Source organism: Lissotriton vulgaris, chromosome 6 (assembly GCF_964263255.1).
Source record: "Lissotriton vulgaris chromosome 6, aLisVul1.2, whole genome shotgun sequence".
NCBI classification, from domain to species: domain Eukaryota; kingdom Metazoa; phylum Chordata; class Amphibia; order Caudata; family Salamandridae; genus Lissotriton; species Lissotriton vulgaris.
Window position 1 is genome coordinate 1,303,993,621 of NC_141694.1, and position 27,554 is coordinate 1,304,021,174.

At 41.7% G+C, this 27,554-nt stretch overlaps 1 protein-coding gene across 3 annotated transcripts in view; it reads right to left on the minus strand.

Annotated features, from left to right (window-relative positions):
- Window positions 1–925: 925 nt before the first annotated feature.
- PDE7B (phosphodiesterase 7B) overlaps window positions 926–27,554 on the minus strand; it is a 1,067,027-nt gene continuing 1,040,398 nt past the window's right edge. For all 3 annotated transcript variants that reach the window (XM_086927442.1, XM_086927441.1, XM_086927440.1), the window contains 4 exons: window positions 24,746–24,890; window positions 23,063–23,159; window positions 18,145–18,225; window positions 926–2,921 (listed from right to left, as the gene is read on the minus strand). In XM_086927442.1, the coding sequence (XP_086783568.1) occupies window positions 2,707–2,921; window positions 18,145–18,225; window positions 23,063–23,159; window positions 24,746–24,890 (538 nt within the window). In that variant the 3' untranslated portion in view covers window positions 926–2,706. The remainder of the gene's footprint in view (window positions 2,922–18,144; window positions 18,226–23,062; window positions 23,160–24,745; window positions 24,891–27,554) is intronic.

Genomic DNA, 27,554 nt, shown 5'->3' on the forward strand with positions numbered 1-27,554 from the left:
GTCCAGAGATGGCCAGCACTAATCTGCACCCACCTGGTGAAACACTCAAGACTTTCCAAGTGTACTCGCTTGTCGATCTGAACTGCATCTACCATGATGCCCAGGGGCGACTCTGCTGGGAGGTGAAGCAGTGTGCTCCCGCACCAGTTTCTCTCTTAGCCATGTTATCCACCTCCCATTGGATAACATGGCTAAGAACTGCTCAGGGCAGGTGTTAGCTTTTGGAGATATTCGCACTTAGCGCGAATATCTCCAAAAGTTGGTAATAGGAGATAGCGATGTTAGCGACTGTTTCCAGTCGCTAACATCTTGGCACGCCCACTTTGCATGTCATTAGTGATAAATATCACTGACATGCAAAGTGGGGCCCAAGATGGTCGCTATCTCCTACTAGCTGTCGCTAACTGGCGTTAGCGACAGCTGGGTAATAGGGAGATCATTTTATCTCCGCTTTCTTGGCTTTTAAAGCCGAAAAAGCGGAGATAAACCCCCTTGATAATATGCCCCCTTGTTTGTTACGTTTTGTCTACAACAGACTACACATACAGGCCTGATTTAGAGTTTGGCGAATGCAGGTCATCTTTTAAAAGACGACGGATAACCCTTCGCCCCAATTTAGAATGTATATGTGTTAAGCACTCAAAATAGGGCGGACCAATCCTCCCCACTTTTTAGCTAATGTCCCATATTTTCCAAACTCTAATGCCCACACATTTCGACTACCACAAAACAGCACTTACCATAGCAAAACAAAATTAAGTAAAATAGCATACAATTACAACTATGCAATATGGCTCCACTTAACATGCTGGTGGATCTTAATAAACACCTAAAGCAAAAGCAAATTGTGTAATCTGTCCTATTATGAAGAGAAAAAAAATGGGAAAAAACGAGCATACAAAAATGACAGATAAGCACTGAAAAGTCAAAGGGATTCAGAAGGTAGGGTTTATGAACAAAACACCATGTACAGAACAAAACAACTGTCAGTTTGCAGAGCAAATTGCACATAGAAAGTATTTTGACAACTCATAAAGATGGGAAATAAACTGTTTTCCACTATGGTTCATAGCCAAAAAACAGACAGATCACTGTTAACGCTCCAGGTGCCTCTTTTCAACTGGGACCCTGCAGCTGTTAAGCGGTTTCCTGCGCAGGATGTGCTGTCATGATTAATGAACGATTTTGATATACTGTAAAAAAAAAAAAAAAAAAAAAAAGCTCCTTTTCTTTTGCGCATTTGACAACCTATTCCTTCCTTTCCCTCGACAAAGACCCGAAACAGAAAATACAAAACATAACAGCCTCCAAAAACGTTCACGGGCAGATTGGGTCGAAATCGAAATAGGCAGGCATGGTGTGGACCCACAATTAGGGCGTCACTATGGCATTCGTTGGAACAGTGAGGAATCATTACCTGCTACTGACTTTCAAAATGGTGGCATCCACTGTGACATCCAAATAAAAAAGGGATGGCTTCAAAGCCCTGACACACTTTTACCCTCATTCTCACGATTTAAAATAATTCCATGGAATGACTGTGGAGATCCGGGTGACTGTGATTCCACTCAGGTTTGACTCTTCAAAACGCTCAGACGTGATAGTGGGCAGGCGGTAACAAAATGGGACATGACCTGACCACGAGGCATTGGAAAAGTTAAGGCCTTTATCTGCAAACCACATCGGCGTGATTACGTATAAACTCTTCAGCGTATTTACAAACTTTCTTTGATATTATAACAACTTTCCGTTCACAGTGCCAACGTTTATACAGGTAGTGATCGTACAATGATTCTAAAATTTTGGCATGGAAATCAGCAGCGCGGTATTTACAGAAAGCGAGCATGTGTCAATATAAACATGTCATTTAAACCAAGTATTCGAAAAAAAAAGATAGAATTATCTAAAGTCAGAAAGATTTTAAGTGTACACGATGGTCTTCTGCCTTGTAGGAGATGCAGGAAGATGCTAGAGTCATATCGAAAGTGGCATTACTTATTAACAACATTGGCATTTTCCTTCTTGTGTGTACAGGGCAGGCTAAAGTTCAGTGCTTTAGATCCATCAACTAGTGCACAGAATACAAAATCTAAAAAGGTATTGTGTTTCATTGTTATTGTTTTCAATGATGACCCGACTAAAAATAAAAAGTTCTTCATTCAAGAAATGGTCCTCTGAGCTTTGTTGATGCTGGTGGTTGTTGAAAGTGCAGCCCAGTCGCTAGGCTAAAAATTATGCTTCCAGCCCTCTGAAGCCACTTTCAGCCTTCGTCACAGTGTAATTCAATGTGGCAACACAATGATCAATCTCCTGATGTTGGTAGGAGTAATATAGTCTGTCATAAAAATGGCAAAATCTCAATAAATTCAGTCTGACTAAAAAAAGAGAAAAACTGGCTGTGGCAAATGGCGTCGCTCACTGTCTCTCCCTTGCTATCGTTCCGCGTGCCCATTGCTTCGGAGCAAATTTCAGGCCCAATTCAATTTTCTGGAATTGCCATTTGGGAAGGAAAGGCTCAATTTCAATGTATGGCAGGATTTCTTTACAACCGTTTCCCCCCAATGTCTCTCCATCTATAGTGTTTTCCACCATCACTCCAAGTTCATGATGGTGGTCTGGCATCTAGTGGGCTTTCTGCTGGCCTGACCTTGCGACCAGAGAGAAATCGAACAGAAGTGCTGCAGGGGGGAAGACGTAAGACAGGTGCTAGGGGGTTCCTCCTTCTTTCAAAGTCTGGTCGCCCTTCTTTTCAGTCCCTTGATTTAAGTGATCGTTGCTCTGGGTGCGTTGCTTGTGGAGCAAGTCCCCCCAGATGGCCTTGTTCTTCCTGAGATGGCTAAGCATATTTTCAGACAGGCGAGTGCCTCCTGTAAACCGCACCCATTCATCAAAGAGAGGCTCTGCTATGTAGGTCATGAAGCCTAGAAGGAAACAGATACACCATTATTTTTCAAAACTGATGCATGTAAAAATCATAGTCTGTAAATATAGGGACAGAATTAATGCCACGTGCCAGAAAAAGAAGCAAGTTATCGGTAATCAAAGATTTACATCTCGAAATCTACTATAGATGCAGGTGTAAGCAATACATTGCTACTGAGTGCTTGCCTTGATAATAATAACAATTGTGCATTGGTTTCTTTAAACATCAAAACTATGGCTATCAACCATGAATAGACATATCTGTTACCACGCTAAATAATATTAAAGTACGACCCACAATGCTCTATCTTCAATATCTATTTTCTGTCTTTGGGCCCGATTAAGATGCAGACCCACATCGTAATCACTGATTCTCTGACCAAGCCATTTTGATGGGTTTGGTCGGAAGGGAATCCGAATCAGTCTTCCGAATGGCTTATGACAGGCTCGGAGAGAGCATCCGCCATTCGGAAGGCCCACAGTAATCCCCCGGCCGGCTCTTTCCAGCAGAGAGATTACGATGGCAGTTTCCAACTGCCTTTTTGTGCCGGCCTTTCTGGCACAAAAAGGCAGTAAGAAACAGCTTTGGGGCCCCCATGGGTGAAAGGCGCCAAATGGCGGCCTAAGGGGCACCTAATGTGCCCCCTTATTGATCCCCGCAACCGGTGGCAGGCACCTTGAGGTGCCTGCCACCGGGTGTAGGGATGAACTGCACCCCTGCTATTTGGTATGAGAGCAAGCATTCCATTCAGAATGCATGCTCTCATAGCAAAGTATAGGATTGCGAATGAACAGAGTTCAGTCGCATCCTAATTCATAGGCAGGAACCGACTACTGGAGGTCGTTCGCTCCCAGTTCTAGAACGATGCCGAACAGACTCGGGTCCGTCTGGCATCATAATCGGCCCATTTGTTTATAAATGTTTGGCTGGGTGGGTGCATGTTTTATCGAATATTTCTTGGTTACCCAGTTTACCCGACACTCGGAAGCACGAGGAAACGCTGCTTTAAAAAGCAAATAAAGCAACCCGGAACTGGGTAACCAAGTAATATTTTACGTCTGAAGCCCACAATAATAAATAAGTGGGGGACTATTTTAAAGTAAATTACGAGAGGAAACACAGTTGACACTGCAGCAACCGTGCGATGCCGACAGCCATACCCTAAAACTCCGCAATAAGGGATACAAACACACAGGACAATGAGATCCATATAGAGTGGCAGGCCCCAGATGAATTTATAAAGCTCTCCGGCACTGTCGAATAAAAGTGTGATTAAAGAATCTAAGTCAATAAGACACTGTAAACTCTACATAAAAACAAGGGACAAGAGAAAAACAAATTGATATAACTACAGAGACAGAAAAAAATACTGTATCTTGATAAAGATGGTGTGAATTGATTGGAACCATCGAAACGTGTCAATGCCGTTGATAAAGCATAATTTAAGGACTAGCACGAATAAGCATAATATTGATTGTATCAATTTAGTAATTGTGAGTCCTGAGTCCAATTAAATGTGCAACTGTAACTGACAAAGGCTAGGTCTTACATTTTTCCGTCTTTTTTATGCTGGTCATAATTACAAATTGTTTATTTGCGATTTTTGTAAACTGTTATGTATGTGTTGTTTTTTTATATGAAGTAAAGATTGGTTTTAATGTGTATTATTTGTTAGCTTTCATATAATTTTATATTTCGTATAATGAATTGTGACCTTGTAAATCTTTTTTAATAATAAAAAAAACTGTAACAAAGTATTGGATATAACACTCAATAGTTGCCATCTATAATCAGTGTATTTTGAAAAATTGGGTCATGGGAATCCTTCCTTTTCTTGGTTATAAGTTCCTTATTTCCCTTGATTATTTTAAGGGGTCCCTCTCTTCTCTTTTGCCGTTACCTTTAAAACATAGCAGCCAGTCCCTTTGAGAGTTTTCGAAAGCAACACATAACTGTTTGAATTGTCTGACTACTTCCTAAGTCTGTAAACCACTGTCCTTGGCTATGATCTTTGAAAAAGTCTGATGCAGAGGTAGCTGCAGGATGAGCATTGACCCATCCTCTCAACTTCTAGCTTCTGCTGCCCCACTCACGCCAGCGTGTGGTATTTGGCACTACAAATGGATGCACAGAGACATTCCAGGATGCAGTATTAAGCCGCGGAAACAGGTCTCTGCTTTGTTCAGTGCTACAGCTTCTGCGTCCACCATTATGCCAGCCAGTGCAGCACAGTAAGAAACTGGAGAGCATATATGAAATGACCAGCTAAAAGTCATGATATAGTATCAGTGCTTAATTTAAGCCAGTGGTTTACGGGGCTTAGCACCAGTACTTAATTAATAACACCGGCACTCATGACAGTCTGCCACATGGTGGTGCTGTCTATCTAATGTAGAGATGAGGGCAACAACAGTTGTTTATTCATTAAATATAACAAATTACTGCCTTCCAAGCAATTCTTATAGCTCTGGGGTCCTGAAATAGTCTGAACTGTCACACTTGTTTGAGTGTGGTAGTTAGTAGTTATGTTGGTAATATCATTTGCAGCACAGGCAGGGGCAATGGCTACCACAAGTTGCAGTGGCCTTCTGACAAGGGCCCTGGAACTTAAATGTTTACAAATTAAGCACTGTGTAGTAGTGTGCTGTAAGCTAGGTAAATACACAGAAGGTTAGACCACTGCAAACATATTTAAAAAAACAAAAGACCTCGCATGTTCATTTTCAGGATCTTTTTCAGTTCTGTTACATTCTGTTCTTAAAATAATGCCGGAACTGGTCCCCTCATAAAACCATGCACAATCTTTTGTCATAATAATGTATTAATATGTTAATTGTTATTTTGCAATTTTTTACGTGGTTCCTTTTTGGGTTAATAACTTGCACTAATGTTCATTATTGCCATTTACTAATTATTTTGTGAATGTTCTCAGTGTATATAGAATGTTTTCTTACTTGCATTTGTATTGTTTGATGAATTTTAGATTCTCATGCATTGAAAGAAATTAATATGATCAACCAAAATATTTTTGGGTCATGTGTATATAAAGTGATTACTGAATGTGTCACACGCAACACCTTTTTTAAAATGTAAAAAGGGTGAAGGCGGTTCTCACCACTGCATTTTCCATATCTGTCTGTGAAACCTCACCGCAGCAGTTCCTTCCACACATACGCATCATTCATGCAATGAGACCACGCCACCAAGGATGTGTAGAGGTAAGAATAGATGGTAATAGCTAGTGGTGAGTGTTGTCTGGAGGTTTTGTTGACATGCATATTTTCTGTTCACTGAAGGGAAGGTCAGAGTCCTAATCTACGTCAGATATCTAAGGTATCTATAGGTCTAGGGGCACGTAGATAATATAGAAAGCACACAACGTTTTGGAAAGTCCCAGTGCCAGCACGTGAGTATTGAGCAGTACATGGTTCTATGCGAAATACTTTACCAGCCCATGTATCCAGTCTTACCAATAACTGAAGTAATCAGTCTCCATCCTACAAAAATACAGTGGCATATGTACAAGAGGATTACACCACCGGAACGTCACTTTTACCGGTGTTCCAGTGGCGCAATGCCCTGCACCATATTTAAAAAGAGGCTTTGTAAATATAGTACCCTTTCACACATATGTTTGCGTGAAGGGGCATTCAATGGGTGGTGCTGTGGGTGTTCACCACAACACCCATTGCTTTTTGACTCTGCCCCAGATTTACAAGGATCTGTAAATATGAGGTAGCATAAAAAATCGCGCCATGCAATAGCAGGCATTAGAACGGTACGATGATGAGAAATACTTTTCTTTCTCCTCGTTTTTGTTTTTTCTATGTGTGCTGCATTCTGCAGCAAACATAGGAAAAGCTAAATGCCATTAACCTGCACATAAACAATCATTCCCTGTTATGCAGGCACCTTTTCACTATGGTGCAAGGGTGTCTGTGTTGGCACTAGGCAGCTATTTCTATTTCTAGTACCAACACTAGGGGAAATACAGTGGTGTGCCCTCTTTTTGTGAATACGGCACATACCTGCATTTTGGAAATGGCAGAGCGTGTCACTGCCACATTTGCCGCAGCTCTGCGCTCCGTCATTTCCTTATAAATATGGCCCACAATGTCTCAATATCTGCACAGTGTGAATGGGTAGGAGGAGCATGGTTAGTAAAAACCTGACAGCTGATTGGCCACAAAGTGTTCAGCCCACGGTCTTCAATAATAAATACAAAGGAATTTCCTGAGCACCATTTATTTACATTGTACTATTGTACAGAGAGAGGATGCTGTCCTCAGAATCCTTTGCCATCATGGCTTCAGGACAAACTCCAGAGTAGCAGACACCTACGACTCCATTCACAGGCACTATCTCTGCTGGAATAACGCTGCCATCAACATCTAGAGCGGCACCTTTCACTAGGCCTGAACGGGAATCTGTGTTTTGCAAAGCTTTTACTTTTCCGGGAAACATCCTTTACAACGCAACTTTTACCACGCAGTGCCTTTAAATCGCAACTTTTACAACGCAAACCTTTACAACGCATTGCGCTGGGGGGCGCTCTAGGATAGGGAATAGATTTAATTTACTATCCAACACCTTCCCTACTATCCACGGGGACTGGAGTTGGAATAGTAAATTAAACTATTCACTATCCAGCACCCCTCAACACTATGCGTTTCAAAGGCATGCGTTGTAAAACTTGCGATGTAAAAGCATGCGTGGTAAAAGCATGCGTTGTAATGTCATACATCCACTTTTCCATCTCGGCGGGAAAAGAAATCAATACGTAAAATTTAACTTGCACCATGTTCAATTGCACTTCAGAGGGTCCACCCTGAGCAGTACTAAATGGGCACTAGTGGTATGTGGAAGCACATGCGGGCTATGAACCCCAACCAGATTGCTTAGGAAGGGTAGCAAAGAGTAGGTCAAGGAGCAGGGAGGATTTGAACATGCACCATCTGAATTATTGTGGCAACAACAAGAAGAAGAGGATGAAAAAACTGTAGTGCCTCATTTATGAGGCTGCTTGTGCTGCCGGAACATCACTTTTAGTGACGTTCCCTGGCGCAGAAGCTTGTGCGATATTTATCAGGCAGCATTAAGCCACTCTTTTTTGGCTTATTGCTGCCTAATAAATATAGGTCCGTTTAATAAAGTTTTCGGCATTAAACTGGAGTGCAATGGGTGTTGCTGGGGGCGTTCCCAGCAACATCTATGACTTTTTGATACTGCCCCAGATTTATGAGAAATCATAAATCTGAGGAAGCGCCAAAAACTTACGCCTCCCCTGGGGAGGCACAACGAGGAGAAATATCTTTATTTCTCCACGTTTTTCCTTTTTCTAATGTGTGCTGCATTCTGCAGCACACATAGAAAGAGGAAAAAGCCTCTTGTGTTTATTTTTGTACAGGAAGATTTCCCTTCCTGTACAAAAATATTCACCCCACAATGCAGGCACCCTTGCACCATGGTGCAAAGGTGACTGCATTGGCACATGGCGGCCCACTGAGCACAGGCGCAAACAAAAAGGAAAGGAATGCGCCGTATCTGATAGGTACAGTGCACTCCTGCCCTTTTCTTTTGCTGTAAGGCAGCGCAGCAGGAAGGCCTGCTGTGCTGCTCTACAGCAAAACCTCATAAATGAGGCCGCAATATTTAGCAACATACTGCACACAATGCATGTATGTCTTTTTTTGGGTGAGACTACCAAAGTTTTTTGAAAAGGCCATAGAGAACCATTTAAAAACACCAACACGAAACAATTAAATAGAAAAGTAAGAAATAAAAAAATGGGTAATTACCACAAAAAAAAACCAACAAGAAAAATTAACTAAAAAAGTAAAAAAAACAGTAGTAATATTGTTATAAAAATGAAATATCGTTTTTTTTAAAGTTTCAAAATAAAAAAAGGTTAAAAAAATGATAATTAAAAATACAGCCACACAAAAAATAAGGGGGCATATTATCAAGGGATATATCTCCGCTTTTTTGGCTTTAAAAGCCAAGAAAGCGGAGATAAAATTATCCCCCGATCAGCAACAGGGTGCTAACACGCAAATTCGCATGTAAGCACCCTTTTTTTCTACGCTTCCCCTTGCATCTCTAATGAGATGCAAAGGGGGCGTTCCAGAGAAAAATAATAGGAGAAATGTTGTTAAGCGACATTTCTCCTATTATCAAGGATTTCGCTAACCCTGTTAGAGATTAAAAAAAAAGCAGCGCTAACCGCGGTTAGCACTGCTTTTTTTACATCTGGTATTTTTCTGACTTAGCCATGATATCCTATGGAAGGTGGATATCATGGCTAAGTTTGTGAGCCCCTATCATCAAGCTAACACTAAACTTTGAGAGATTATCGTTGGTTTTCCAGCGATAATCTCTCAATTGGCAGTTAGCGTGAGGATTTTTATCACTTCTGAGATAAACCTTGCTAATAGCAAGTTATCTCTGCGATAATTTCCGGCGATGCTTAGCGTTAAAAAATTAGTTGCTAAGCATTGTTAACGTTAAATATCGCTTAACGTTGGTAATATGCCCCAAGATGTCAAATTAGCCAGATGGAAAGCCTGCTCTGTGCAAATCTCCTCTGTACAAAACTAGAGACTGAGTTCAGGGATTGTGAGGTTGGTTTCTTGCAGACAGGTGGGAGCAGGGCCTGGCCGGAGGCCCCACTCTCCTTCTGTAAATGGCCACATGCCAAGCGCAGTGGGATTGCCCAATGAAAGTTAGTTTTACAGATTCTAAATTTTGAATATGATCATAAAGCCCAGAAAATCACTGAATACACCAACAGTTTAAGTGACATTGCGCAAGGCATAATAAAACGATCTTGCAGTAGGTTAAATAAGTCCCAGACATTCACTGAAAAAACAAAAGGTTAAAGTGACATTATAGTTATGTGCTGAAAAGAGATAACATCTATCATTTAAAAGCTGAAAAACATTGAAACTCGCCAGGTATAATTTAGTCAACTAACTATAGCTGCATCCCTATCATGCACTGCTTATGTCCTGGCACATATCACTCATGACATGACCCGCAATTTAAAGTAAGGAGGTTCTGAGGTATGCATTAGCTACTGATAAGGCACTATCAGCCAAACCCTATGTTCTATCCTCAGTAGTTTGGAAAAAATGCCATATACACTTTGCTTAGATGAGTAGAGTGGAAAACAGCCTTACAGCCATGCCTTCAACCACACAGTGAGTTACACCATCTGTAAGTGGGTCAACCCTACATTGTGCATTATTCAGCAATGCTTCAAAATCATTAGGGAAGTATTGCAAATAAATGTCAACACCTTTTACACCTACACTACTTAAAATATGACTACAGCACTATATGGCATTTATTTACCATGGTCATTTGCCAAAAAAGCCACAGACGAATAATCCATTTTGAACAGAAGCTTGGCTTCTTTTGACAATAGGCTTTGGCTTTAATCCACCCCCAAATCTGAAAAATGCCCAAAATAAGTGTGTTCAGCCTTAGCCTTGGTTAACATAGAGTAACTCGTTGCACCCAAAACTTTACAGGCTCATAAACCGTGCACCATTTAACTGTTGCCACTCACAAGCAGAGTTTGCTCCAAGGCTTACGCTATTTACATCCTATGCACCCATACATGTACACACAGTACTTCTATGCTGTATATGGCTGCAGGCCTTTCTGTAGCAGCGTTCAACAAATGATGTATGGGTTTATTGGGTTTTTTGAGTAATGTGAATAGCTGAGACATGGATGATGGCATCAGTGGTACTATCAGTGATATTACCAACGATGTCCTTTGAGATTTAATTTGCATTGTCATCAATGATGTCCTTTGAAATGTCATCAGCAATGGCATCAATGATGTCTTTTGAAATGTCATCAGCAGTGGTATCAAGGATGCCATTTAGCATATCACGAGTGATGTAAAGTGTGAGGTCCTAAGCAGTGCATGATTGGGACGCGATCTATAGTTAGTTGACTAAATTATAACTTGTGAATTAAAATTTTTGTTTGTATTTTAAACTTTAGTTCCTATATCATTTCAACACTTAACTATAAGGCCAATCTAACCTTTGTTTTTTCAGTGAATATCAGTTTTTTAACATACATCAATATCTTTTTATTCTTCTTAACGCTTCTTTAATCTTTGATTTATATATATATATATATATATATATATATATATATATATATATATATATATATATATATATATATATATATCAAAGCTCCAAGGTGTCCACAGGCGAGGGTGCACTCAAGCAGCAGCGTGGATGCTTTAGCGGGTAAAGGACGATGATTACAGCTCACATGGATCTTCAGCCTGACACGTTTCTGAGCCTGTGCTCGTCATCAGAGGCTCGTCGTGAGTGAAAGCATATTGAGGGAATGCAGTGTCTTGTGGTACTTGTAGTACGTGTCTCTTCCCTTGATCGGTGTAATACAAAACCCTCAATAGGTCTCAGAGTGCAGAGTCGTCATTGATCCCTCCGCTACTGCTTCACAAAGTAGGTACAGCAAATTCCATGCCTGTGACCCCCCCAGGCTTCACGGGGTGGTGCTCTCCTCCGCGGCCGGGCAGTCGCGTGTAATGTCAAAGCTCCAAGGTGCTCACAGGCGAGGGAGCACTTAAGTAGCAGTGTGGTTGCTTTAGCGGGTAAAGGACATCTCTGTACGCTGATGATTACAGCTCACATGGATCTTCAGCCTGACGCGTTTCTGAGCCTGTGCTCGTCATCAGGCGCTCGTCATGAGTGAAAGCATATAGACACTCCCACTATTTATATTTACCCGCCCACAGATGGGCTACTCATATGGAGGGAACGCAGTGTCTTGTGGTACTTGTAGTAAGTGTCTCTTCCCTTGATCGGTGTAATGCAAAACCCTCAATGGGTCTCAGAGTGCAGAGTCGCCATTGATCCCTCTGCTACTGCTTCACAAAGTAGGCACAGCAAATTCGGTGCCTGTGACCCCCAGTCCTCATGGGGTGGTGCTCACCTCAGCAGCCGGGCCGCCGCGTGTAATCTCAAAGCTCCAAGGTGGCCACAGGCGAGGGAGCACTCAAGCAGCAGCGTGGTTGCTTTAGTGGGTACCTTGGAGCTTTGTGATATATATATATATATATATATATATACACGCACACGCGCACACACACATGAGATATGCAGAGTACAATAGGCTTTTAATTACCATTTGTGAGGGTGGGGGCAAAGCTTAGAGTGGGTTATGATGCACCTTGTTCTCCTAAACATGCTGCTTGTCTCCATATGTAGAGTATATACAATGGGGATCATATTTGTGAAGTAAGATGAAACCATATGAGTAGTAGACTCATTGGGTCATCCTAAATAATGCCACTGTCAACAAAAAGACATGACCAAATACAAATTGTATTTAGAGAAAATGTAACCCAAAGCAGTCAACCTTTATGGTTTTACTGAAGCTGGCATGCTGTTCAAGTGGATAAAGCAGTACAAAAGGAGGTGGTGATGGACGGAGAATCTGAACCAATCAAACACTCGCACCCAGTCAACAGATCTGGGTTTAATCCATCACCTTTCTTTAGCCCACTCTGCCACCCCAGTTCAGACATGACCATATGCCAATCAGTCTGACCCTGTGCCTCATGGGAACAGTTCAGCCCGAATTGACAAGCCATGCCTTCCCTGGACCGGAAACAAGCTTCCTAGGACCGGGTTCTGGCATTCCAGCCGTCTTCAGCCAGGCTTGCTTGAATCCAGTGGCAAAGTGAGCAAGGGACTCACGTCTGAGCATACACTGCCAACTTATGGCGAACAAAGCGGTACAAAAGGGGGTGGTGATGGACGAAGAATCTGAACCAATCAAACACTCACACCCAGTGAACAGATCTGGGTTTAATCCATCACCGTTCTGTAGCCCACTCTGCCACCCCAGTTCAGACAAGAACGGTGATGGATTAAACCCAGATCTTTTGACTAGGTGTGAGTGTTTGATTGGTTCAGATGCTCCGTCCATCACCACTCCCTTTTGTACCGCTTTGTTCGCCATAAGTTGGCAGGGTATGCTCAGACGCGAGTCCCTTGCTCACTCTGCCACTGGATTCAAGCAAGCCAGGCTGAAGGTGGCTGAAATGCCAGAAACCGGTCCTCGGAAGCTTGTTTCCTATCCACGGAAGGCATGGCTTGGCAGTTCGGGCTGGACTGTTCCCATGAGGCACAGGGTCAGACTGATTTGCATATAGCCATGTCTGAACTGGGGTGGCAGAGTGGGCTAAAGAACGGTGATGGAATAAACCCAGATCTTTTGACTGGGTGTGAGTGTTTGAATGGTTCAGATGCTCCGTCCATCACCACTCCCTCTTGTACCGCTTTGTTTGCCATAAGTTAGTAGGATATGCTCAGACGTGAGTTGCTTGCTCACTTTGCCACTGGATTCAAGCAAGCCGGACTGAAGATGGCGAAATGCCAGAAACCGGTCCTCGGAAGCTTGTTTCCGGTCCAGGGAAGGCATGGCTTGGCAGTTCGGGCTGGACTGTTCCCATGAGGCACACGGTCAGACTGATTTGCATATGGCCATGTCTGAACTGGGGTGGCAGAGTGGGCTAAAGAACGGTGATGGATTAAACCCAGATCTTTTCACTGGGTGTGAGTGTTTGATTGGTTTAGATGCTCCGTCCATCATCACACCCTTTTGTACCGCTTTGTTCACCATAAGTTGGCAGGGTATGCTCAGATGTGAGTCCCTTGCTCACTTTGCCACTGGATTCAAGCAAGTCGGGCTGAAGACGGCTGAAATGCAAGAAACCGGTCCTCGGAAGCTTGTTTTCGGTCCAGGGAAGGCATGGCTTGGCAGTTCGGGCTGGACTGCTCCCATGAGGCACAGGGTCAGACTGATTTGCATATGGCCATGTCTGAACTGGAGTGGCAGAGTGGGCTAAAGAACGGTGATGGATTAAACCCAGATCTTTTGACTTGGTGTGAGTGTTTGATTGGTTCAGATGCTCCGTCCATCACCACTCCCTTTTGTACCGTTCAAGTGGATAGGCACAGCATTCCAAAGCCTGTTCTCCCAGATAGTCAAAGCGACACCCTTCCCTACAAGAGTGCTTCAACCTCAGAACATCCATTGTGGTACCTGGTTTAGCCCTCAAGCACCACAAGCCCAGTAAGTGAATATGTTTTCCCTAAGGTAGTTAAGCCGTGAGCACTGAATAGCTTTATTGGTCGTAATCATTCTCATGAAGGTACCACTTGCCGCAACCAGCTACCCACTAAGGGCACCCATGTTCACTGGGACATGTTCCCAAAGTCTTAATTTTTCAATTATATGATTTGCAGGACATTATACCCGTTGGAAATGGGCAATGGTGTAGTCTGGGCTACCTATTAACTATGAAGTCCAGTAATCAGTTCTCAAAAGAAAGGTGGCCTAATCAGAGCCACAAAAGATTGAATGTCAAATTATGTAAGATGTACATTGGAGGCTTTGACCTCTATTGTATGTCTAGAGAGGGAATAGTCAAGTTCCACCCTGACTAGAGAAGTTTTCACTAGAGACAAGGAAATAGGAGCAAATCAAAAGGAGCAGATCAAATAAATACCTATGTCCTATGAGTAGCCTTTTGTCATCAGTTTTTCCATCAGTTGAGGCCAACATATTCTATCACATCCACCACCGAAATTATGTTTTCCATTCTGTTTCCTAGCAAATGTCAACTGGGTATCATTAACAAACATCATATAGAAATGAAGCACATATCTCCTGCCAGAGTAACCCAGCCAATGGTTGCATGCAGATGTTAAACAATGGTGGGAAAACTGATCAGTCTTAAAGAACTTCACAGACAAAGGATCTTGGAAAGGTAAGAGTCACAGATGATTGTCAGTGTCCTATCCTTCAATAACACTCCTACCGATGTATTGGCATTGATTCAATGCGAACCATACCTTCTTGAAGTTTCAAAGTTTTGCAAGTGGCCAAGAATTTTGAAACAAAAAAAAAATGCCAACCTTTATCCAGAAGCTACATGCTCTAGTCTTTAATATTTGTAAGTGCTAAGTGAGTCTGTTGCTCAATTTTACAGTCAGACTGATTACAGCCCACAATTGAGAATGCTTGCATGTGATTCTGACTTGCTGAAACACAATGGCCTGCATGATCTTACTGATGAAGGAAAGGTTGCTTGTTCATTGACCTGTAATTGATATAGAGGGTCAATGCTTTTTTAAGGAATAGTGTGATATATGCTAGCTTCAAGGCAGCTGACTCCTGAATAGAGTCAAATCTTCAATTGGCAATAAAAGTCAGAGCTGAAGCTAGTATGCCTTGGAAGGGCTTCATCATGCTTGCTTGACATGGGAGGCTCAGTTTAAGAAACAAACGTAACATTTGTTCCCCAGTCACTTTTATTCCGTCTGACAATTCTAGAAGTGGGGCGCATGCAGTACTTACACTCCTTCCCATTACCCCACCATGAGGAGAAGCCCTATGTTAATCATGGTGATATCAACACAGTGAACTTTAATTGAGTCTTTAAAGTGGAGGGCAGAATCTGTCTGGGAAGCAAAGGTCCGGCCTGTTTGCAAATACCTTTGGGTAGTTAGCTCAGTTTTGTACAATCCCTTTGTGCAGCCCTGCAAGCTGCCTTGAAGTCAGTGATTAGTTCTCTCTGCTTTCTCCCAACCCACTTGCAACCTCTCCTCACCCCTCCCTCAGTTCTTCTGTAAACCAATTTTTCATTTTCTAAGCAAAAAATATTTTACTATGTTCCATCTGGAGCCTTGTTAGAGAAGGCCTTCTCAAGAGAACTGCTAAACCAAATAAATAACTCTCCAGGAGTGGCACCCAGATTTTCAACTCAACCAGAATGTTTCTCTAATGAATTTTTGGGGCCTGTTCCAGTCAGCAGGACAGCGAATGTGCAAAAACTGTGGTTCAACAATGATAATGGAACAGAACATTGAGCAGAAGGGTCATACCCTGAGGAGATCACCCAGGCCAGTTGGTTCCCTGTAAACTGAGTAGGCATCTGCATGCACTGGGTAAAAGTAGGGTATTCCATAGTAAATTTCTGATTTCTTTCTACCAAGACATCATCGTAATGGCTTCCCCTGCAGTGAAAGCCCCATAGATATGCTTGTTTCAGCCATAGTACGGAAATCTTCCAAGAAAGTATACCACATACAGGGGCATATTACCAACAACTAGTAATATTTATCGCTAAATGGGCTTAGCAAGTTTTTTTTTATCGCCAAGCATCGCCGGATATTATCGCAGAGATAACGTGCTATTAGCAACGTTTATCTCTAAAGCGATAAAATATCCGGCGATAGCGACGAAATGCGTGAATATCGCTGAGAATACAGCGATATTCACGCATTAACGTCCATAATATCCACCTCCCATTGGATATAATGGCTACGAACTGGTCTGAGCAGGCGTTAGCTTTTGGAGATATTCGCGCTTAGCGCGAATATTTCCATCGCTGCGCCTGCGTTGATAATAGATGATAGCAATGTTAGCGACTGCTTTTAGTCGCTAACAGGTTGGGTAAGCCCACTTTGTATGTCATTAGCGATAAATATCTTCGACATGCAAAGCGGGCCCCAAACCGCTCACTATCACCTAAAAGCTGTCGCTAACTGATGTTAGCGACAGCTTGCTAATAGGGCGATGAAATTATCGCCGCTTAGCTGCCGAAAACGGCTGCTAAAGCGGCGATAATTTCATTTCGCCTGTCTTGATAATATGCCCCACAGTTTTTAATGGAAAGATGACTGCTCCTGTCATCAGCTGTTCAATGGGTAACTTAAATCATGGAGTAATTAAATGACTGGATATGCTGATAGGATAATCAAAAGTTGGAATTAATGGGACAAAATGTGCTTTATGGAACAGCATGTGTTGGGGTAAGCTCACATGCCAACTGGGCAATCTCCCGCTGATGGAGTTTGGACGGATTATGGTGATCAAGTGCTATGGGCAATCCATCCAACGCCGTGAGTTCACATGCATCACATGCATCATTTTGAAAGTCTATGGGTTGCTGAGAATTTCAGAATGCAGAAAACTGACATTCTTCTTAGTAAGCGAAATTAAATTCCATGCCAATTATACACATCTACACTTTCAAGAATAGGCATTTGCTCAAAAAGCTTCCATTTTATGTGACTAGCATTTAACTTTCTGACATTTTTAATCTGCTAACGTTCTTTTTTCTCACTATTCATATTTGCTTGTTTCACAGGCCATTCCCAGATCAATTTCTCGCTTCAAAGCTATTAACATGCCTTTGTGCTGGACTTAAGTCTTAGATGAGGTTAAGATTGGGGGATTATACAATACCACACACATTTGTATGCCCTTCAAACTCTCAGGGCACATATCATTAATTGTATTATGAAAACAGTAGTTAGTCAATGATACTTACTAAATGGGCCCTGTGTACCCTGCTGGGGACCACTGAGTTTACTTGCTATACATGTCTTACCACATGGAAAGCAAAGCAAATCAGAATAGCTTCCTGCCCAGCCGTGTCCGTGCAGGTGGGGCCGGGTAAGAGGGGATTTCAAGGGACAATGCAGAGGAAACATTCATTATTTATTAAATTTTCCTTCAGCATTGCACCTCGAAATCCCCACTTACCCGGCCCCACCGCTGTTACATGCACGGTCCGCAGCTGTACCCGCCACCATCTTTGCCAAATAAGGGCCTCATTTATGAAAAGTGACGCATTGCTGCGTGAAAACAGCGATGCGTCACTTTTCATCATTGCGCAAGGAGTTACAGATACGTCAGTGAAGCATTGCTGTAGTGTGTCACAAAAATGATTCAACTTCAGCAATGCATCCTTTCACATGGGGCTGCTGGGGCAAGCCCCATGTGACAGGGCCTGCGTCAGTCTTACGCCTGCTGTGAGGCAGGCATAAGAAATTGAAGCATTTGCATCCTAGAAGTGGCGCAGTGAAATCTTATATATTTCACTTTGTCACTTCTACGTCCCTTTCTTGCGTCAATACGCCCCCCTCCTTGCATACATTATATCTGGCGCAGGTATAATGTGGTGCAGGGGTTTACAAAGTGATGCATCTACCTAGATGCGCCGCTTTGTAAATATGGCGCAACAAGTCACATTAGTGACGCACCGGCGGCGTAAAAGTGACGCACAGCCTCATAAATGAGGCCCAAAAACCTTTGGTCAATGTCAATATCTGGGTATTAGTGTGGTGTGTTACTTTGCACAGCCAACTTACCAATTTGAATGCTGGGTATCGAATCCTTTTGCTGATTACATAGTGGGCTTATTTCCAGTTCAAACTTCTTTTCAAGATCTCCTAAGAATAGACGAGAGAAAACAACAAAAAAAATGTAAGTCATTCCTAAAAGTTATTATTTTCATGTAATATTAACATAAGGGAACGATTGTCAAAAATAAGGAGGTGGAGTTCCCACACGTTTAATAGTAGAAGCAATACTGACACTGCACCCAAGCAAAGTCACCAGAAAGGAACCTTCTGCGCAATTACCAGACCACAGCAGCAAACAACATTCGTATGAGCAATGAAAATTTTAATAATATAGTCACCATAGTAGAAAAAAAACAAAGCAAATGGGTATCCGTTCTACATCTGTATTTGCTCGGAGACGTTAAAAAGGTGTAATGTGTAAAAAGAATTAGCGCATGCTGTTTTTTTAAGGGATGACAGAGCGTACACCAGTTTTTTCAAAGCAAACCCACCAAGGGTGTATTACCTTCCTTAGTAAATTAGTCTGGAAAAATATGTAAATGACAAAGCCGTCAGCTGCGTTCTCAAACACCATTGGAATCAATTCAGGGACAACCCCCCTCCTCCCACCCCCACCCCCACCCCTTAACAATATTTTCAAGTTAAATTAGTGGATTATGTCAAATCAATTACAACATTCTATCGGGTTGCGTTTTGTCTGATTCTGCTGAAACGAGAGAGCGCAGTGACCAATGATCAGTCAGATCCGTGAACAGACTTTTTTCTCTGCCTACCAAGTTGCAAGCTAGCTTCCCCTGCTATAGGAAGTTTAAGATGGAGACCTTCTCCAGACAAAGTGGCCAAACTATGTCTGACCTGTACTTTTTTAAGCCATATTTTTTAACCATATTGACTGTAAAAACACTTTCTCGTTTCTTTGAGGCTTACCAAAAATCGCAGGTCCTGGCAGTTAGACATCATTTTTCAATTCTGTCAAGTTTGACAACTCGAAATTTAATGGGGAAGTGCACTGAGTGTTACAAACATCTTACCACTTTAACTGCGATCACAGTTTAGCAGGGCGCCGGTATTCAGGCCCAAACCTGTAATATCAATGGCACAGCACAAATCCAGACCAGTGGTGCTCATGTACCAGCGAGATACCAAGTTTGAGAAAGCTTTCTTGCTCACCTAGTCCATTTTTATTATTTTTCTAGATTAAGGCAGAATGGTCAGGAATTTAGAGCTCATAGGCATTGCCTGAGTGACAGCAAAGGAGTCCACGATTTACCTGTTCACGGGAAGCTTTTGGCCAGCATGACTTACCCGGTGGCATCCACCAGGGGCAGCTGGCAGGGCAAGTGGGCTCTTGAGTTTCTAATGTAGATTGTATGCTTATCAGAGAAGTGTGGCTCAATGGTTAGAGCGGCAGACCCTGATGCAGAGGTATAGCCCGGGACCAGGGTTCAATTTCCCGCCTCGGCGGGTCTTGGGCTCAAAATTCCACTGACTCGATAATTCTCGCCTCAATGCCTATTCCAATCATGGAGTCCCACTCTGCAACTCTGGGCAATAGCTTGCTTAATCTCCACAACTGCCCCCCACAAGGCTACGGATGCCTGGCCTCCACCTTGGGGGTGCCCAGGAGTGGACGCCTCACAGGGAAAGCCAGGATGGGTTCCACAGCAGTATTCGTACAAGCGCCTTGAGACCCTTGTGGGGGAGTAGTGCGCTATACAAGTATCAATTTACATTTTTACATTTTTTCCCTATATACCAGTCACATGGAAGTCAGCAATCCAGCTATAAAACATTTCACGCTACCTTATAATACATGGGAGCCTGTAGTCCATGAATAACAGACTTTTTGTCTAATTTCTTTGTCACAATCGAATTGAGACCTCTCTACTCAGCTGTAATGACGAAATGGCAAGCTGCCCAAATGTCATCTGTAATTTCAATTTAGTGTGGTTGTCAACATGCCTGCTGCCAAAACCATCAGCCGTGGTAAAAGGGGGGTCAAAGAACATCAGTCCAGCTGCCGTTAAAAAAAGGGAAATGGCAATTGGCTTTTTTTCGTTCTTCTATGCTATTTTGTTTGTAAAAAGAACAGTGACCAGCAGAAAGGGAATAGATGGCAGCATGTTTATTTTTTGCCACATCAGGTCATTGCAGGAAACACAGAATGCATCTACGTGCTTCCACAAAATCTATGCAACAGCATGTTATTTAATCTGAATTACATTAAATTGATTCTATCATCTTTTTGCAACAAATTAACTGATTTTTAGTGTTCCATTTCACAATAGAAGGTTCTTGATGTCTGTAACCTTAGGGCCTCATTTACTAAATGTTGACGCATGGCAGCGCAGCAACCCATCCTGCTGTGCTGCCATGCATCAAATCAAAAGGGAAGGAATGCGCTGTATCTACACGATAGGGCGCATTCCTGTTCCTCTACCCTGCTCCTGCGCACAAACAGCAGCCGTGCACCTATGCAGAAACTGTTGCGCCAAGGTACAAGGGGGCCTGTGCTGCAGGGATGATTGTTGTTTCACCATGGTGCAACGGTGCCTGTGCTGCAGGGATGATTGTTGTTTCGCCATGGTGCAAGGGTGCCTGTGCTGCAGGGATGATTGTTGTTTCGCCATGGTGCAAGGGTGCCTGTGCTGCAGGGATGATTGTTGTTTCGCCATGGTGCAAGGGTGCCTGTGCTGCAGGGATGATTGTTGTTTCGCAGGAATAGAAATCCTCCTGTACAAAAACAATTATTAATGGCGTTTGCACCTTCTATGTGTGCTGCATATTGCAACACACCTAGAAAGAGCATTAAATGAGAAGAAATAAAAGTATTTCATCTCACTGCACCCCTCCTACACCTCACCCAAGGAGGCGTAGGATTCTGACACATTCCCAGGTTTGCAACACTTTGTAAATCTGGGAATGTGTCAGGTTCCATAGATGTTGCGTGGGAACAACCACACCAACACCCATGGAATTCACCTTTCACCCAGAGTAATGCGTGAAAGGGGCCCATATTCACAAGGCCATGAAAAGTCAAGCAGGGTGACTTTACGTGGCCTTGTAAATATGGCCAGGCACGCTGCACCGCCGGTGAGTCAAAAAAACCTGATTTGTAAATATGGCCAGGCCAATGCACCGCTGGGGAGTCAAAAAATCAGAAAGCACCAGCTGTGCAATAGGTTTGTAAGTAAACACCCTTTGTGTCTATCATAAGAAATAAAATACTTGCTGCCTTATGTTAAAAGGATATTGCAAGTCATCTCAGAGTTCAATGACCTTTAACGCACAGTACTTGTAATGACCAGAGAGTAGAGCAGGATGCGGACAGAAAATTTGAATGAAAAGTTTCTTTTCAGCAAGAAACAGAATTCTTAAATGTGCACCAGGCACTGTATGGATTATTGATGTAAGTCAATTCATCAGCACTTTACAAGTTATCTACAAGATAACATACAATCACATAATATGAAGTAGATAAAGCATTTGACTTCACTAGGGTAACCAAGAACTCACAAATCCCAAGGCTATGCTCAAATAAAAAGAAGTTTTCTAACTTAGCAATAGGAATGTTTTTAGCATTTGTGGGAATGTAAGAATATTAGGCCTTTGTTACACATGAAGTGGGATATGAATTAAATTAAGTAGTTGGAATTCTTAATTCTTGGTAGTATTTAGGAAGAGGGGCATCCACTACTGGTAGGAGTCGTGCATATTTTCGGCATATCTTAATAATTTACACAATAAATCTAAATGTAAATCATTTACAAAGTCCATGGGTGTTAGCATGAAACTTTGGTATTGTGACAACCCTTGTGCATGAAGGCTGGATACCCCTGATCTAAAAGCACTGAGGACATAGAGTATAGACATCAAGAGCGAGGTAAATGCACAGAAACATTTGGCAATTACGTCTGGATCGAGGGCAGAGCAGGACACCATTTATATTTAAACAGGAGATAATATATTACATTGAAGAGAAAGTTAATTACCTTCAAGGACCATCACATTTTATTAAAGTATTTTTTAATGATATATTCTGAGATTGTATTTCCTTTTTTAGGTCGAGCTTGTGCTTTCTCAAAGATCTGTTGTATGTACAACACAACATTTATCCTGAGCTAGCACAACAATTCGCTTTGCAACCAACGGACAAATCACAAATCACTGTTTGTTTTCTTCTCTTCTTTCTTTTATTTCATGCGTTGATTGTTCATAAATTGTTTTATGAACAATCAACGCATGAAATAAAAGAAAGAAGAGAAGAAAACAAACAGTGATTTGTGATTTGTCCGTTGGTTGCAAAGCGAATTGTTGTGCTAGCTCAGGATAAATGTTGTGTTGTGTATTAGGGCATTGACTGGTTCATGCCTGTTGTGTTTAGATTGGTGGTCTAAACCTTGTCCTTGGAGCTTTTATATTTTCTCATCCTTACTATTATCACTGTTACCCAGCGCAACTATAACCCAACCACCAATTTCCTCAATTTGCTATCTGTTGTATGTACTTTGTGTGGCCTTTGGGGCATTGTCCCAGGACTTGTCTGCTTCTGCGTTTGCTTAGGGACTACTTTTTTCTAGCAACTGCCTCTATTTAACTGACTTGATAGAATAATGACCAGCATAGGCCAGTAAAATACCAGAATTGTTTACCCAAGATAATGCGCTGAATAGCTAAAAACGTTTAAGGTCCCAAAGGTGAGACCTATTGAATTGCAAATTCTTGTTTCTTTAGGCTAACCGATTTGTATACGGAAGATAAACGTAACTTTTTACTTGAGAAAAAGCTATACCTTGAGTTGGTCTTTCATAAACTCACAACAAGACAGTTCATGGTTAATTAGTTCAAACATATTGTGCAAAGAACACTGGTCTGCCTCTCCCAACAAAACAGGAAAAACAAATTGTCCAAACAGGCTTCCTACCTTGTCTGTAGAACTCCTCACAAACCCGTTCACTCCACAGCTTGCTTAGGTCCCAAATTCGACAGGGATTGCAAATGTCAGCGCACTTCAGTGCAATCTGTGAAAATTAGTACAGAAGGAATGGTTACAGTAATCTGTTTACAAGTGTAGAACGCCAAAGAGTGCTAAGGAAACTCCTGATTGGATGTTCATGCAGATAGCCCATTGATAAATATTTTTAAAGAATTGTTATTATATACAAGCATATTACTATCTGTACTACAAATGATATATTTGTTTATGAATAAATAAATATTTAAAGTGACTAATAGAATTAATTAAAACTGATTTCATTAAATTTAATGGTAATCAATGTTACATTAATTTTTCAATTCAAAAAGATTATTAAAATATGTTATGATAAAATAGGAACATTTAACATTAAACTGTATTTATTTATATTTCTAACTATTTTAATTTATTCTATCATCATTTACTATGGGGTTTTTTAAGTCACTAGCTCTGTTATTTTCCATTGTAGTGTGTTGATGTATAAGTGGATGGCAATGTGTGGTGCTATTCACTCGTATATTTGATTCCACCCTCTATTTCAGCCCTGTTTCACTACCCTGTCTGCTTTGATACTAATACTAGCCCAACCCACTCATATCATAAAACCTACGATATCAGACACACCTCACTCCTGTGCTTCTCTCTCTATTTAAGATCCATGCTTGTTCTAGAGGCAATCACTGCACACTTGGACCTCATATGCATTTATAAGACTGTCACCTAGTGGACTTGTCTCATAAAGGCAGCATGAGAATACACTGAGCTTGTTGCGTCTCCTCTGATGATCATCATCATGCTTGTGTTGTCATTAGTCAATCTCACACAAAGACAAAGACTACAATATCATCAATATACTTATATGGAGATGAATGCTTTGAAAGCCGCCACATCTGTCAGGTTAAATCGACTTTAATATACAGAAATGGGTGTATAATAACATACTATTATAAAAATAATTAAAAAGACATTTACTATCTCGAAATAAATATGCCAGAAAAAAAGTTTTTACCACTTGGGCTCAACAGATACTTTCTTGATGGAACAGAAAAGTGCATTCACATGCTTGAGCTTAATGGAAAGGGACTTTGGTACAGTATGAATGCAGTACAAAAAGCTAAATGGGCAACTAGGCCACAGTTAACTCAGAAAAGAAACAAGACTGCCTCTCAATGTTTTCAGTATATAAACAATACAACTATAAAAAAGTGAAAGTGCTGGGCAGTTTTTGGATGGACAAAACAGATTATAGGGAAAATTATAGATGTTCTATTGAGACATCTGAACAACTTGATGATTAAGTGTATCCAGTCTATTTTTATAGTGACCAATAGTTGCGGTTTACCTGTTTTACCCATTCTCTTTTTAATGTCACAGCTGGCATGAACTGCGCCACTCTTACTCTGGTCCTCCTTACAGGAGTTGCATTTTTTTACCTGTGTTGTTGGAACCTTATTTGAACTACATTTTCCCACATTTCCCTGTGACATTAGTTTAGGCTTTTGCTTCGCATTGCTGTCCACAAGTCAATCACCTGTGTAAACCTATTGGTAACCTTGCATCTCTTTAAATCATGCTTGTGATGCAGGCCCACATACTATTTTAAACATGTGAAAGCTTTCAGGTTCTTGTTACCTGGAGCATAAAGTGTCTGTGCCCTGCATCTTCGAGGCTCAAGTTTTGATTGTCGAGATGAGCTTTCAAGCGGCTCAGGAACTCGTTCTGGCGGTTGATATCGGTTGCAAGGATCAGGGATCCTAACTGCTGTTCGATATCCTGTCTATAGTAAACAAAAAAGGAAGTTTTAATCCTGAAGCAAAGTCAATTTCTTCTGAGCCCACCCCTGGAAAACCAACACACACCGTACCAATAATCGGAGCACTGAAGTGCAAGAGAGGGCTCTAGCATGGGACAAATCCTGCTTGCTGTGGAGATATCATCTCCACTTTGTCTTCGACAGATATTTTACTTTATTATTCCAAGTTACCAATAAAGATTATTAGGACGCAAATAAAATACATAGTTTAGAACCTTTTCTGGGATCAAAAACAGGACTGTGTGGGCTGGGGGTGAGGATTTGAATTGGAAATTTGATAGATAATAGGGAACTGGAAAAAGCCTAAATCACAAATCAGAATACAAGAAAATGGGCTAGAAAAACAAATTACATTTACAAAAAGTACTTTAAAGGATAGACATTAACCACGTCCTGAACCCACAATCTCGGCTTTCTCCTGTGGAATAGAGATCCTTTTATGACTACATTAAGGATCTAATGCACATGAATGTCCTAGAATAGACTAGTCTGGTATCATTGCATAATAGTTACACCAGAGCGCACATACCCATAGCAGAGCAGAGCATTACCAGTTCCTCAGTTCAGTACATAAGGACTCATTTATGACAGAGATTAACAAGCTGTCTAATTTACTGATCTGATTTTCCAGCAGCAAACTCAAGCGCAATGGCCTGCTACCATTTTCAACACTACAAAACCTTCTCAAGGAGATTTCCTCACAACCTTTAGCCAACCCCACTAGGAGTTCAACCTAAGACTTGGAAAAACCATGCCTCGGAACCTTGTCAATATTTCCATCACCTACAGAGGAGGTGGATTGCAAATTGGCACTTAATGTTGTACATGATGGTTGTATAAAGGTGGACAGACATGAGCCTCTAGTACTAACATTAAAATATATTGTTGCCTTTAATAATGTTCCTTCAGTGCACACAAATGGCATGTGCATTTTCACTGTAGTGGGCAATTGAAGGAGGCTGACCTTGGATCATGTGTTCTCTTAGGACGTTATCCCAAATATATACCAACAAGTCCTCCCCAGATCTAGCCCTCCTAAGTATCACTTACATTTCAATATACACCCATGGTCTAATCACACATTTCTAGAGTTCAAATTCAAGCTTTTGATGGCCATTAACGAAGAGGAATACTGACATAGTGGAAAAGAAAAAAACGCTTGGTAAGACTGTCAATGAGGGCACCTACCAAAGGCCACTAAATCCAACATCTCCTGTAGGTTTTTCCATTTAATCCTACATGGATCAAAGACTGAGGGTCGCATTTAGATCTTGGCAGAAGGGTTACTCCGCCACAATAGTGATGGATATCCTGTCCACCGAAATATAAATCCCATAGGATATAATATTATTTATATTTCAGCTGACAGACTATCCGTCACCGTTGCAATGGAGTACCCCTTCCACCAAGATCTGAATCAGGCCCTAAGGTTGTTGTATCCAAGGGACCTACAGCCATAGACATTTAACTTTCATAATGTTCAACTATGTATGCCAACAATATCCAATCTTCCCAACTTTTTAGTGTGAGGTCATATAAACTTATAAAGTTACATTATAATACATTGCTTGTTTTATTCTCTGAAAATAGTTGTATCTGCCATCCAGTTCAAAAAGGTTGGTGGGTGCCAGGTCTAAATAAAATACCAGTAAAACTTTACAAGCCTCAACCTTCGATCTTGCCAATGCCATTCTGCAAGAATCTGCAGTACCCTGTTCCTGCTTGGTAGCGGAGATAACACCCAAGAATAAGACCCCTTCATTGTCGCTCTATCAGTCTTGTAGACTGTACACCAAAATGTTTGGAGGCTGATTCTCTCAAGGCCTCAATCTTGGATGAAAGAAAATAACATCCCCTCACATTGAATATAGGGAGATGACTAGTAATATGGACCAACTTTTTAAATTCTAGATGTCAGCTGAAAAATATATTACCTTAAAAAAGAATCAACTGATGTGTTTTTGTTGATCCAAAGCCTGCATACAATATCCTAAGACATTTGTTGTGGGTTTACTTTAGGGAGTGCTTCTCCTGAATGTGCTGCTAAATATGGTAATATGGATGCATGATTGTAATTATCCTAAGACCCTTTGGAGCTAGAACGGTGATACAACAACACTTTTCCCTGTAAAGCAGGGCTGTTTCTTGGTTCCAATGTTATTGTTATGTTATGTTATAACAATTTATTGTGCGCACTAATACCTGGAGGTGTCTAGGCCCTCACGGTCTGCCATGCTGTGTCAGGAAAAGCTAACTTCTAAAGAGCTATGTCTTAAGCAGTTTCCTGAACTCAAGCAGGGATGAAATCTTCCTAAAGGGAGAGTGGAAGGGCATTCCATTCCTTTATAGTGTTGTAGCTGAAACTCCTTCCCCCAATTAGTCCTTTTGAATGTTCAAGAAGGTATAGAAGCTGTCGCCAAATGAATGAAAAACAGCTGCCTACAACTAAACACCAACAAGACGGAAGTACTCATCATGAGCCCTAATCCTAATGCCTGGAACTACACCTGGTGGCCTCCCGCCCTTGGAAATCCGCCCACCCCAACTGACCACGCGCGCAACCTGGAAATCATCCTCGACGCCAAGCTCAAAATGGACCGCCAGATCAACTCCGTCTAAACCTCCTGC